General features: G+C 36.0%; 1 protein-coding gene across 2 annotated transcripts in view; it reads left to right on the forward strand.

Moving 5' to 3' along the window:
* The window catches only part of ITGB8 (integrin subunit beta 8), a 79,191-nt gene that overhangs the window by 43,723 nt on the left and 21,292 nt on the right, over positions 1–14,176 (forward strand). For both annotated transcript variants that reach the window (XR_012380244.1, XM_025872994.2), the window contains exons 5-7: positions 1,007–1,172; positions 1,766–1,924; positions 12,498–12,593. Coding sequence is in view for 1 of the 2 variants with exons in the window: in XM_025872994.2 (XP_025728779.1) it covers positions 1,007–1,172; positions 1,766–1,924; positions 12,498–12,593 (421 nt within the window). In the remaining variant the exon portion in view is untranslated. The remainder of the gene's footprint in view (positions 1–1,006; positions 1,173–1,765; positions 1,925–12,497; positions 12,594–14,176) is intronic.

Raw genomic sequence — 14,176 nt, forward strand, 5'->3', positions numbered from 1 at the left:
TTCTGGAAAGAGACCCTTTTCTTATCATTTGGAAAGTCCGATTCTAAAGAGCATATGCTGCACTATGAAACAAGAACTGACCTTAAAAATACAAGTTTCTCAGACAGTATCTTAATTAGCCTGTTGAGTTCTCAGAGAGAAATGTGTTCAGTTCTTCCTTAATATAACATTTCATTTTAACATCATCTTTCCTACTTCCAGGAATTGCCCAGATCACTTTTACAGTACACACTCTCATCTACCAAAACAGCTCTGCTGACTATTGGAATGAATACATCTCCTCATGGAGCTTCATGTTCCTTCTCCTTAAACGCTCATGTGCCTGAGGAATGATTCTCACTTCTTGGGACATCATGGCAGTCTCAAAACAATTTTAATAAACTCTGATTGTTCATCAATAATTTCACACCAAGCAACACTTTAAAAAGTTAGCACAATATTTTTAAATACCCAGCAATAGTATAATATTTTCACTAAATTCCTAAAAACAGTTCCCCAAAAGTGTTTTTCAGCTGCCCCGTGGTCAAATACGATAGGAAATCACTGCAAATTCTTATCTCCTCTTAAAAATTAACCATGTATATTAGCATAATAAAAGCTCTTTAGGTGTCCTATATTAAACATGCTTAATCTTCTTTAGTTTTTGGACACCAAACCATTATATTCCTATTTCCTACTTGCAAAGAAATATCCACCAATATTGAACTTTTCTCTGATTTTATAAAGTACAGATTTTCTCTAATAAAATTACCTTGACAAAAATATATTTTTATACACATATAAATAAAATATATTTATATAAACATAAATATTTAATATATAAATATAAAATATATAAATATATGTTTGTATTTATATATATATATCTTATATACTTATATGTTTATTTTTATATATGTATATTCCTTTCTTACACCAAACCACACAATTTAAATGTGAATAGTATTTTGAATCTTTGAATGAAGCGTAGCAAAACAGAATTTGCATTTCTTCTTTTCCCATATAGTGACTACAATTTAGATTGCATGCCTCCTCATGGATACATCCATGTGCTATCTTTGACGGAGAACATTACTGAGTTTGAAAAAGCAGTTCACAGACAAAAGATCTCTGGAAATATAGATACACCTGAAGGAGGTTTTGATGCCATGCTTCAGGCAGCTGTCTGTGAGGTAAGAAGTTTCCCATTATCGAGTTTTTGCTTAGATGCAAAATTCTCCAGAATTTAAGATTTTTATTTTCTCTTTAATTTATAGAGTGAAAACATAATATAGAAGAATACATTCTTCTAATGCTTATTCCTCACCAATGTTACTGATTTTGGTATGTGTTCAGGACAGAGGGGCTAAATTGGAAGAGGGTTATAAATAGGAAAATATGAAAGGGAAAAAATAACTTATGCACTTGGAAAATCTTTTCCAAAAGAGTACTCTTTTCACTCACCACTTTCCAAGGAAGAGCCTGAAATAGCCTGTTTTCCTACCCACGTTGTGTTGGGTGCTCTGTACTTTGTAAACTTGGCTTGTTCTTCCTCTGGGGGAACACCAGAAATCTCTAGCTGGGAGTTGGTGCAGTCAAATGGCTGTGGTAAAATAGAGGATATACAAATAAAATTCAGTGCTACTTAGGAAACAGCATTGCATTTATGCACTTCATTCCAGCCTGACTTAATGTTTGTTAAACTCAAACTTAATGTTTCTTGAGATAAAGACCACAGTACAGATCTATGTTATTGTACAAGATCTAATTACATGTTTATTTTAAGAGTCATATTGGATGGCGAAAAGAAGCTAAAAGATTGCTGCTGGTGATGACAGATCAGACATCTCATCTTGCTCTTGATAGCAAATTGGCAGGCATAGTGGTGCCAAATGACGGAAACTGCCATCTGAAAAACAACATCTACGTCAGATCGACAAGCATGGTAATGTAGCAAAAGCTTCTTAGTCATTATGACTCTTTTGGCTGAAGAGTAAGTTTAAATTGGCAATTCAGCTGTTTTTGTACAAAGGAATTACCTAAACAAGCATGATACAGAGTCAGGATAAACCATGAGAGAGAAGTTATGGAATAACGCAATCTATAAATGCTGATTGATATAAGGCTAAAACACTTTAACAACATCCTGTAGCTAGCTCTCTGATATGCTAAAAAGCATTGTGTAATAGGTCAAAATAAAAGCGATACAAGAGCTTACTTTTTATACAAGTGAATAACTTTAAAAGGAAATACACACACACACACACATACACACATACACACACACATACATATTAGTTCTGCAGAGTTGGTATCTAAACACATATTAAGAATTGGTAAGAAAAGGATATTTGGCCTGAAGAATCCTCACAGTATAATAGGTACAACTAAATAGAGATTAAGAAAAAAAAAAAAGAGTAAAAACAAGGCCAGCTGTCAATATTCTGGATCTCACTGCTTCCCTCTGAAGCTTATCTATATTTAGGGGCTCTTTTTTTAAACCAGTGGATATCTGGATTGCTTCCTGAGGGTTAGCTTCAGCTCTGAATCATATACTTAATACGATCGCCTAGAAACCACATCTTTCCCAGCATTAGCTATAACTCTATGTGTGGAAAATCAACTGTATAAAGCATCAGTTATTTCTGATGGAAACTATTTATACAGAATGTTAGGACAAAATCTTTCAAACTTTCTCAGATCTTGGTACCTTAGTGTCTAAATAATTTTTTCCTCTGGTTTTCATATGCAAAAAAAAATCTGACAGTTCTGTTATTAAGTAGTTAGGTCCAAATAACTTAACTATTAAGAACAGAGTAACCAGTTAAAAAATAATATACATGAATCATCAAAAAAATACATATATGTGTATATATATATGTCATTCTTAGTAATGAACTTACTAATAGGAACTTCCTAAGCATTAGAATCAGACTGGACATCACCACCCTCATTTTCTGTTCCACACTGATTTTCAAACTGCCCAGTTTTGCAAAGATAGGATGTCATCCAAAGGAACACAGCTAAATGTAATCTTAAAACCACAAACTACCACCAGCTAGGAGTTCATGGCTACCTGACAGATGCCAAATTATCACTTTAAAAATTAACAATATTTCAGGGCACTCTGGTGGGTGTACAAAGGCACCAACACACCTCCTGCACGGTTTGGGAATTGCAATATTAGAAGCATATAAATTGTGCTGAAAGTTGTGTGGTTCCATGAGTCAAGTTAAAATAGTTTAAATTTACTTAATCTGGGACATCTTACCACACTTACTGCAAATCTAGAGGAGCAAGTATGTTACTGCATAGAACAAATTCAACCCTTGGTTGGGTTAGCCTCTTGATAGCAGCCTCAAAACTTTAAGATTTTAAAAGGTTAACTAGAGTTTGATTTTTAAATTTTGGGATTTGGAATTATTCCAATAGTCTTTCCCTTTGCTAATTCTCTTCTATTCAGCCACATTTCACTTTGGTAGACCCACCCACTTTAATTTAGTCATTTCTTATCTTTCCTTCCTTTTATTTAACCTTTTTAAATTGAGATAGAGTTCTAATTATTTACCAGGGAGTGGAGGAGTCAAGAGGAACTATTTTATTGTGAGACAAGGAGAAGCTTTTTTTTTTAAAGAAAAAATAATAATCACATTTTCTCAAATTGCAGTGCATTATCCTTTTGAATTTTTGCCAAGTCCCTGAAATGTCTTTATAACTGTATTTTAGAGGGTACTGTTGTACATCTAGGAAAGATTCCTTATGGCAAAGAAATGTTCTCATAATTTTAGACATAGGCCATGCCATATAACCTTATGGAAATAAATTATAATTCTGATAGAATTTTACACAGCGTTTGGGCTCTTATGACATCAGGAATTTGGACAATCTATCATGAACTTCATTAACCTTCTTGAACATTGTTCCACCCACTTGAAAGAACGAACCTCCCACATGTCACTGATGTTTATTGAGTAAACCAAGGAGCAGTGTGTTTGTTAACACCGTAGAAGAATATTTGTATCTCATTTATCCCAGGTCTTTGTTTTAAGGGATCTTCTTCCTAAGAATTCTCATTCCCTTCATTTCCAGGGACACTGCCCTAAAACAAAAGAAGTTGAAGCATTTTGATTGATCCCTCGACTATGCATTTCTGTCTGCAAGATGTGCTACTGCTCTGAAACTTCCTATATCCAAAGCTACCCTGAACCTGACTCTAAGCACATTTACCTGCTTATTTTAAAATGATCTCCACCCTCTCCTATTTGGCCAGTATAGAGGAATTTAAGAAGGTATTAAGTTAGATAAGCAATCAAACACCTCGCTTCCCGGCTTTATCTCCAGCAGCCAATACCAGTAATGTTGAATGGTATCTGAGCTTTTTGGTCTAAGACTCTGGTTGTTTTATTTATAAAAGGAAATAACTGATAAAAGGCCTTTTACATGACTAAATTACATGGGCCAGAGTTCTACTATTTGTACACATAGCTATTTCATGAGGGTCAATGTGAATTCCAGAATAATAACAACTACCTTTATTAACTGAAACCACTACAGAAAACACTGCATAAGGGCGCCTGGGTGGCTCAGTCGTTAAGCGTCTGCCTTCGTCTCAGGTCATGATCCGGATCGAGCCCCGCATTGGGCTCCCTGCTCCGCGGGAGGCCTGCTTCTCCCTCTCCCACTCCCCCTGCTTGTGTTCCCTCTCTCGTTGTCTCTCTCTCAGTCAAATAAATAAATAAAATCTTAAAAAAAAAAAAGAAAGAAAGAAAACACTGCACACACTATCGAATTTATCTTCACAGCAACTCTGTAGGGTGGTCATAATTATCCTTAAAAAAAAAAAAAACCAGAGTAGAAGTCCTTAAGTAAGTTTACTAAGGACAGAGAGCTAAAAAGTTACTAATAGCAGAGCTGGGGCTCAATCCAGTTCAATCTTACATTAAAATCTTTGCCACAATGTCTCAAGGGAAAAGTACAAGAGCTAGAGTGCTGAAGTCCTTGGCATAATTTCTGCTCTAATTTCCTGGTTGCAGTCTTACTTATGGAAGACATAAAGCACATAATTTGGTTCACATGAATAAATAAGATGTAATTTAAAATAGTTTCTCTTTACACATTATTATGTATTAGTATATGGCCATTGGAAAATAATGTTATACTGTTGAATAAATTACATTTTCCCCTGCTTTTTCTCCAAGGTCCAGAATGAAAATTTGAGTAGTAATATAGTTTTATAATTTATCCAGTAATAATGGCAGCTTAAAATAATGGAATTCTTTCTAATACAGTAGATATTAGTATAAAAATCATTAATAGTGTAGAAGAAGGTTATTAATACTGAGGGTCTGGAATTTCAACCTGTCTGCCCACCCAGCTCCTCCAGGGTGATTCTCAACCTCACTCAGAGCCTTCCTTACAACATTTACCCCATCCTTGGCAGAGGCCAAGAATAATACAAAGGTCTCTAGTAACGGTGAAAGGGAGCCAAGGAGCAAATCTTTGGAAGAGGCACACCAGTCATGCAGTGAACCCTTATTAATGGATTTTCAAAGGCTGCTGTGACTCTGCTCTGGATAGGGACATGCAAATAGACAACACCCTACCATACTCCTAAACCAATTTAGTAGCTTAGCTTTGGTATTTCTTTCTGGACTCAGCTTTTTTTGTGCCTCATCATATCATGGTCAGGGATTCTTCACCCCTCCTATCATATAACTCCTCAGATTTCCCTTACTGCTAGCCTCATAGTTTACTCCCTCCCCTGCAGCTCCTTTGGATATACTAGCTGCTGAATTGGTCACCACCTTAGAGGATGGAAGCTGAATTGCAGAAGGTTTATTAGGCATTACTAAAGAGTTTTGCTTCCTGATGGGTAAAAAACAGTCAATATTCTGCTTTGTGACTTCTCATATAACATGTTTAACATGCTACTCACTTACAGTAAGCCATGTAGGAAGCCGCCTTCTTCTTCTTCTTTTTTTTTTTAAGAGAGAGTGCAAGCTGGTGAGCCCAGCAGCCCATGTGAGCGGGGGTAGGGGGAGAGGGAGAGGGGGAGAGAGAATCTGAAGCAGACTCCATGCTCAGGGCCAAGCCCAAGGCAGGGCTGGATCTCACAACCCTGAGATCATGACCTGAGCAGAAATCAAGAGTCGGACATTCAACTTCTGTAGGAAGCCTTCTTTTTTACCATGTATCTCAGCTACTTGGAATTATATTGTTTTTCCAGAACTGCAGATGAAGAAAGGGAGCCTGAGAGGATACTTGACTCGTTTAATCCATAACACTGCTGAGTTAACAAAAGTTAAAGTTATTATATTTGTGTTCCTTTTTTTCTGAAAGGGTTATTTCTGACATTTGCAAATGTCTGGGAGACTCATTTATAATTAATGTTGTTATTAGACAGCATTCCATGTAAGGTGACAATTTTAATCTTTTAGTAAAAAGACTTGTTAATCATTTTTGCTGCTCTATAAGAAATAACTTAGAAATAACTTCAGAAAGTGTTAAATGTCTTTTTTTCTGCTTCTTACCTTCTTTGTCTCAGACACATATTAATAAAAATGTTAATTCATTGAGCACTTATTTTGCACTAACACAGTGCTGAGCATATTGTTTATCTCATTTAGTCTTCACCATAAGCCATGTTATAATAAGGAAGCTGAAACTTAAGAGACCTCAGATTCATTTACGCAAGGTCACTGAGATAATACAAATATCCGTCAAGATCCACACCTAAGCTATCCCCATTGCTGTGCTTTAATCTGATGCTGTGCTGGCTGCTTCCATTTATTACTACTGACCCTGAATTACATGATGTGCTGGACCCTCCACATATCTTAGCTCATTAACTCTCCCTATCAACTTGACAGAGTCAGCATCATCATAGCCATTCAGGATGGATGAAGTGGAGAGGGAAGGTAAACATCTTGCCCAGGATACTTGATTCCCAGAGCTCCAGCTTTCCCCCTACACCACAGTTTTCATACTGACCGAGTACCGGCTGCTTTTCAGAAAGCCAGTGAATGCAAGTGATTTTGGTGACACTGAAGGAAAGCTAAATTGAGAGTCATTTAAAAAGATAGTTTTTTGTTGTTGTTGTTAAAGGTTTATTTATTTGAGAGAGCCAGAATGAGAGAGAGAGAGAGCACATGAGAGGGGGGAGGGTCAGAGGGAGAAGCAGGCTCCCCGCCGAGCAGGGAGCCCGACGCGGGACTCGATCCCAGGACTCCAGGATCATGACCCAAGCCGAAGGCAGTCGCCCAACCAACTGAGCCACCCAGGCGCCCCTAAAAAAATAGTTTTAAGCATATTCAGCTCTGAAGTCTTCCCCAAATAATTATTATTCTAAATGTTTTGAGCACTTAAAAATGTACTTAAGGCCAAGTTTATATGGTAGTCCTAATTTTGCATGATACTGAATCCTATGTCTAATGAAAAACAAATCTCGACTAACCCCCAAATCTACCTTTTGTCACAGACTGAGGTTTAACAGCACAATAACTATTTAAAGTCAAATGGAGAGGCCATCTAAACCAAAACCATCCTTTTAAGGGAATTAGTATTTATTTAGTTTCATGGAAATCACTGATTTGTAATTATGAGAATAACAGTAATTCTAATATGGCTCACCTAAAGCATATAATAATACTTTTCACCTTATTTACTTTTTTTCTCCGCTTAACACTACATAAAACATAACTTCTAAAATTAATTAAAGAGATAAGGCCGGTTTAGAGAAATGTCTTTCACTAAGCACCTTTGGGTAATAACGTGCACAATCAGAAAAGTAAAGGAAATGTCAACTAGGTAGAATGCACCTAGAAAGTTTTAAGTTGTGTTTTAAGTCCAGGTGCAGTTGAGTTTTTTAAAAATATTGTTACAACTTTAAAAACTAACAAAATGCCTGATTTCAGCTTATTGCTCTCTTAACTGTTTTAAATTGTAAATGCCATAACAACAGTAATGACTTCAATAACTTTAGAATAGACTTAATTCGAAGGTTTCTCATGCTCAAAGAAAAATAGCCAGGGAATGATCTCTGCCAACAATATTTAGTTTATTTTTTTCCTTTAAGCTGAAAGCAGAGGTTGCACATGGAAACACCTGGGCTGGCACTGCTTTTATAATGACTCTGAAAATGAACTCTGAAAAAAAAGTGATGGTTTGCAAAAGTGACACAGTAAAAACCAAACGTGATGAAAATATTTATATAGAATGTTCCCATTAAATGACATGTTTCAGTTCAATCGTATTTAAGCAGAAAACTTTTTATAACCACTTTCATTGAAAAACTTATAAAAATTATTAGTCGATCCCCTTCCTTCAGCAACTGGGATGTCATGATTACAATCATACAGTGTTTGGCAGGAGCTACAAATTCAAACACTTGAGGGGCCAGGTACAAAGGTGTAACAAATGAAGCAAGTCAAACAAAGCATATCCAAGTAGAGCCCAACACCTAGCCTTTAGTAATGGCCTCCAAATGTCTTTCACTAAGCAGTATTTTCCTGAAAGCTGTCTTTTATTAAGTCCTGTGGTATTTGCCCATTACATTATATAACATCACCCAACATCACAGTGAGGTATAGATATTGCTACTACCTCCATTTTATGAATGAGAAAATGGGGGTATAAAGGGATCAGGAATTAGTCTGTGGTCACAGAGCCCTACGTAGTGGTGCCTATGGTAAATGGCAAGCAGTGTGACATCAGGAATGAGCCCCCACTCACCATTAATCTGGATTTAATAACTACAGAATGATAAGTGAAAGACTTTATACATATTAACTCATTTAATCTCCACCATAACTATGAGAGGTATGTACTAGTATTTATACCTGTTTTATAGATCCTGGATCACAGAAAGATTACAACAATTATCCAGTGTTACAGAGCTAATCATTGCAGAACCAGGCATTAGAGCCCAGGTGGTCTGTTTCTAGGGCCTCTGCTCTTGGTATGGTTCTCAAGTGGAGTGATTTTTGTCTCCCCAGAGGACATGTCCATCTCTAGAGACATTTTGGTTGTTACAACAACTGCAGAAGGCAGGAGATACTGGCATCTAGTAGGTAGAGGCCAGGGATGTTGCTAAATATCCTGCAGTGCACCAGCCAAGCACAGTGCACCCACAATATAGAACACTCGGCCCAAAATGTCACTAATGCCACTGACGAGAAACCCTGGGCTATGTGATTAATACTGTGCAACTATGCAAATAGAAAATACGCTATTGCAATGAGATGGGGACTGACAACACAGAGTTTCAAGTCTTCATCTTTAAATAAATCTCTGCTAGCAGATTGTTTTTATGTTGTTTTTCTTCTAAAAAATGAACTGTAAAAAAATTATCCAGATAATTGAGTGTTTTATTTAACAAGACATTGGGTTTTTTTTTCATCTTATATTTAATACTACAAATTCTCTATTAGCTTATAAAAATTTTTACTATGAGCTTCAGTTTTATGAAGAGAATCTTAAACACTTCTTGTTTTGGTCCCTATTTATGCACATTATTAAAATTCTCCCATATACCTTTACACGATTATGTCTTTAACTGGAATCGCTCCCAGTGAATCTTTCTTACCTCCTCTTCCCTTCTGACATTTAGAAGTTATTTCCCACAAGTCACCGGGAAGGTGTTGGTGAATAAGAAAAATGTGAAAGGAATTCTCTTGCCCTTAAATACTTAGCAGCTGTCTTGGTACATTGCTTTCCCTTCTCCCTTTTGCCCCTGAAATGCCTGTTATCTCTGTTAATTATTTTCAGAGTTTAGAGAAACAATATGTAATGGGTTAGACAGAGGGGGAGTTAGAGATGAAAAGGAGTGACGTCACCAGAATAGGACAGCTGGCGGAGAGGGAGCGTTCTGCTAGTGAAATACAAGACATAAAAGATAAAATATTTAAAAGATAATATGCTTCATGGAGGAAAGGGGAAGGGGCTTCATAAATGGCCATTAATCCACAGTTCTCCTGTCAACAGTGGTTTATTAAAACATCTGTTAAACATTTGTAATTTTAACAAATCTGCCTCGAAGTAGCTGGAATTTTCTCTTAAAACAGATTTCTTTCTCGGGTTTAAAAAAAAAAGTGTTCTTTTAAATTTAAAAATCCAGTTGACCTTCTTAATGAGCTTCTGACCAAACTAGAACTTTTTAGATTTAAATTTTGTGTACTTTTCATCAATGTGACTTCCTGTTTTTGAAAAGGGGAAAGAGATTAAGAAGGCTCCAAAAGCTGCTTACATTTTGGACTGTTCTTTAAATACTGATTTTATGTGAGTTAAGTATAAACTAGTTAAAAAACATATGGATTAAATTTTCCTTAAAATATGAATGGTTTTTAAAATTAAGGGGGAATGCTTGGCAAACTGATTTTTTTGTCAAAACAAAAATATTTCAAAAGTAGTTGTTGCCATTAAAAAAATATTCCCAGTACAACTAGATTTACCCTTCCTTGACTTGTTCTCTTTAATTTACTAGCATTATGGAAACTGTCATAAATCTATTTTAAGAGTATACATAGTATCAGGAGCAAGGCATAAGAATTTATCTGGCAGAATTTATATTTTGGGAATTGATTTTCTATTACTCTAAAATTATATTCTTAAGAATTGCTCTGGGCAGAATTTTTCTTATGCAAATCCATGTGGTAATACTTCTTTAGCCTCTTCATAAATTAGTTTCATATCACATTAAATGAAGTTCATGAAAATTTGATTTGTTTCTACCAGAACAATATATAGATTATATAGAAATAAAACATATTTGTTATGGTTACTATCTTAGTCCATTCAGGCTGCTGTAACAAAACTCCATAAACTGTGTGACTTATAAACAATAAAAATTTATTCCTTACAGTTCTAGAGTTTGCTAAGTCTAAGATCAAGGCACTGGCAGATTCGGGATCTGTGAGAGCCTCCTTTCTAGTTCATACAAGATACCTTCTAGCTGTAATGTTTCCACCACCTCACGCAGTGGAAGGGGCAAGGTGTCTTTCTCCACTGGCCCTCTTTTGTAAGGGCACTAATCCCATTCATGAGGACTCCACCTTCATGATCTAATCATCTCCCAAAGGCCCACTTCCTAACACCATCACCTTGGAGGTTAGGATTTCAACATGTGAATTTGGAGAGGAGGGCACAGATAATCAGATCCTAGCAGTTACTCATGTGAGTGATAGTATTTTTAAACCCAAGGCTATATCTTATATCTATGTATGTAAGTTTAATATGTGGGTCTCAGAACTTAGGCTATAAGGGAAACTCTAGTTAAATTAGCTCTTTTACTAAGTTCACATAGTTTGCCCAAATACAGAAATGTTAACCAAGATGGTTTAGCAAAATTTCCCCGTAAAGAAAACACAATTAGCATTGGAGGGTGAAAGGAGGAGTAAAAACTATAGTTATTTGAACTTGAATCACACGATACTAATTAGGCTTAGTCACATGATCCTAATTTGCAACTTAGCTAATGCAACTAAGCAACAGTGAACAGGTGAGGACCACTGTAGGTGAAGTTTGACATCATCCCTCCGAGAAGTGTCTAGTTATGAAGTTGTTATTTGAGATCACTTTAATTTCTGGAAGAGAATTTTAGAAGGAAAAAATATTAAGTACCATGTCTAACTATATAACTTTAGATACCATTCCATAGTTGGCTGATTTCTCATATTTACTAAATTGTATACCCGTTCTCCTACTCTTCCCCAGCTTTCTCACTAACAGAAAGAATGTCACAGTTGGCTGTGCCTAAGTTTTATTTATCAAAGTAAAAGAGATTTATAATATATCACATGACCAAAAGGTTAAGTATACTGACAAGTTGAGAGATCTGTATACATCTTGTATAAACTATTGGAAATAAAAATCATGATAATTGCTATTAGTTTTGAGCACCTACAGTATGTAAGAAGCTGCACTAAATAGATCACATACGATTGGTATCTTTTTAATCTTGCTTGCAATCATGGAAGGCAGAAACCATTGACGTGTTACAGAGGATGGACCTAAGATAGAATTTTTATCATAAAGTGACAACCTGGGATTTGAATACAGGGTTTTCTGCTTCTAAATAAAGTTTATACTATCTCGTGTTATATATTGAATATCTATGTATTTATGTTTATACATGCATATATTTGCATTTCAGCACTTGTACTAAATTTCAGAATATGATTGTCACTAATGTGTCTCTATTTCTGAATAGTACATTATCTTTCAGTTATATAACTGTGAGGCCAAAGTTAGGTGCTGAACACACTTTGCACAACATTGAATCAGCCCTCTTCATTTTTCTGAGTTAAAGGTTTTTATGGGGCTTTGTCTAGAAAATATCCTAATACATTGATGTTGATCTTATTTTTTTAAGGAGTTTAAATGCCTTCAATAAAACCATAATCCTTCCAAACACACTACATTTTTATGTCAGTCATATGGTTTTCCTCATAATGGAAGTTTAGGTATGTGTGGGATTGAGCTACTATATTTCACTCCCTTCTTTTTTTTATTATCCTTTGCAGGAACATCCCTCACTAGGCCAACTTTCTGAAAAGTTAATAGACAACAACATTAATGTCATCTTTGCAGTTCAAGGAAAACAGTTTCATTGGTATAAGGTACGTTAATTCCCCAAAAATAAAAATGAAAATGTTTGCATTGGTAGTTGAAATTAGAATACTTCTTTAGATCCCCAGGCAAGGATTCTAGAGTTATTGTACTTTGTACACTCTGAATTTAATAATGTATTAACTAATGTATACCACACAGTGTCTTAAATTAGCATTTACATATACATACTATGTGATACCTTGAACCAAGTGTGGGGACTGATACTTAGTGTGGTACTGACTGTGACAATAATGGAGAAGAATTTTATCAGGTAAAAAGTAGCTCACACTCCAACTACACCTTTCATGTCTGGATTTCTGCTTCTGTTCTGGTCCATGGGCATATTCTTATAATAGATTGGGTTGGGGAACATCAGCTTAGTTTTCAATAGTAACAACATACCTAGATTTGGTCTAGGTGATCTAGTAAAGGAACAAGAGGAGCCACCGAAGTGGCTGACCCAGTCAGAGCTTTGCTACATAAGACTAATACTGGTTTTGTCCACAATCCTTCAGGCTAGATGAGACCCACAAACAGAAGAGATGTTTGCAGCCATGTCACTCTGGCAGCATCGTGCGACCCACTTCCAACAAAAAACTGCTTCTGGGACCCCGTTGTCATATTCTTTTTGCAGTCTTCTAGGGTCCTATTTCCAGGAAACTCTCTTTTCTTCATTTTCATGACACTGTCATACCCTAATTTTTATTGCACATGTCTGTTCAGTGGATCTCCATCTCCTTTGTTATCTCTGCTTCTTCTTTCCACTCCCACTGTCCTTTACTTACTTCTTTTAATACTTCAGAGAAACTACATTTTCTTTCATCTTCAACAAGTGCTTGAGTCTGTTTGCATTAGCCACAAAGTTGGTGTTCCCTCCACCTATTTCCCCAATACCTGACCACTGTGTATCTCATCTGAAAGCACCACTTTAATCATGCCACTTCTTCCCTTAGAAATCTTCAGTGAAACTTTAATCAATCCCCAAATTGGTATACCATGGAACCCCTTTTTAATGTAATAACCATTAATATTCACAGAAGTAGGTCTCTAGCCCAAATTAAATGCCCAAGCTACTTTGTTAACAAAGTCACAGATTCTACTTATTGAACACTATTGTCAGGCCCTGAGTTTATTAACATTAACTCATGTAATACTCATAACAATGAGGGAAGTATTACCAATTTAAAGCCCATTTTAAAGATAAGGAAACACATTCAGAGAGGTTATATTCTTGGCCAAACTTTCCTAACAGCTTAAGTCCTGTGCTCTTTACCTCTCAGCTTAATTATTGAATTTCAGGAATACAAACTGGTGTAGCCACTCTGGAAAACAGTATGGAGGTTCCTCAAAAAGTTAAAAATAGAAGTACTGTGGGATCCAGCAATTGTACTACTAGGTATTTACCCAAAGGATATAAAAATACAGATTCAAAGGGGTATATGCACCCCAATGTTTACAGCAACATTATCAACAATAGCCAAACTATGGAAAGAGCCCAAATGTCCACTGACTGATGAATGGATAAGAAGATGTGGTGTCTGTATACACACACACACACACACACACACACACACACACACACACACACACA

Source organism: Callorhinus ursinus, unplaced genomic scaffold, assembly GCF_003265705.2.
Source record: "Callorhinus ursinus isolate GAN/ISIS: 27379988/994484 unplaced genomic scaffold, GSC_fseal_2.0 scaffold12, whole genome shotgun sequence".
NCBI lineage: Eukaryota > Metazoa > Chordata > Mammalia > Carnivora > Otariidae > Callorhinus > Callorhinus ursinus.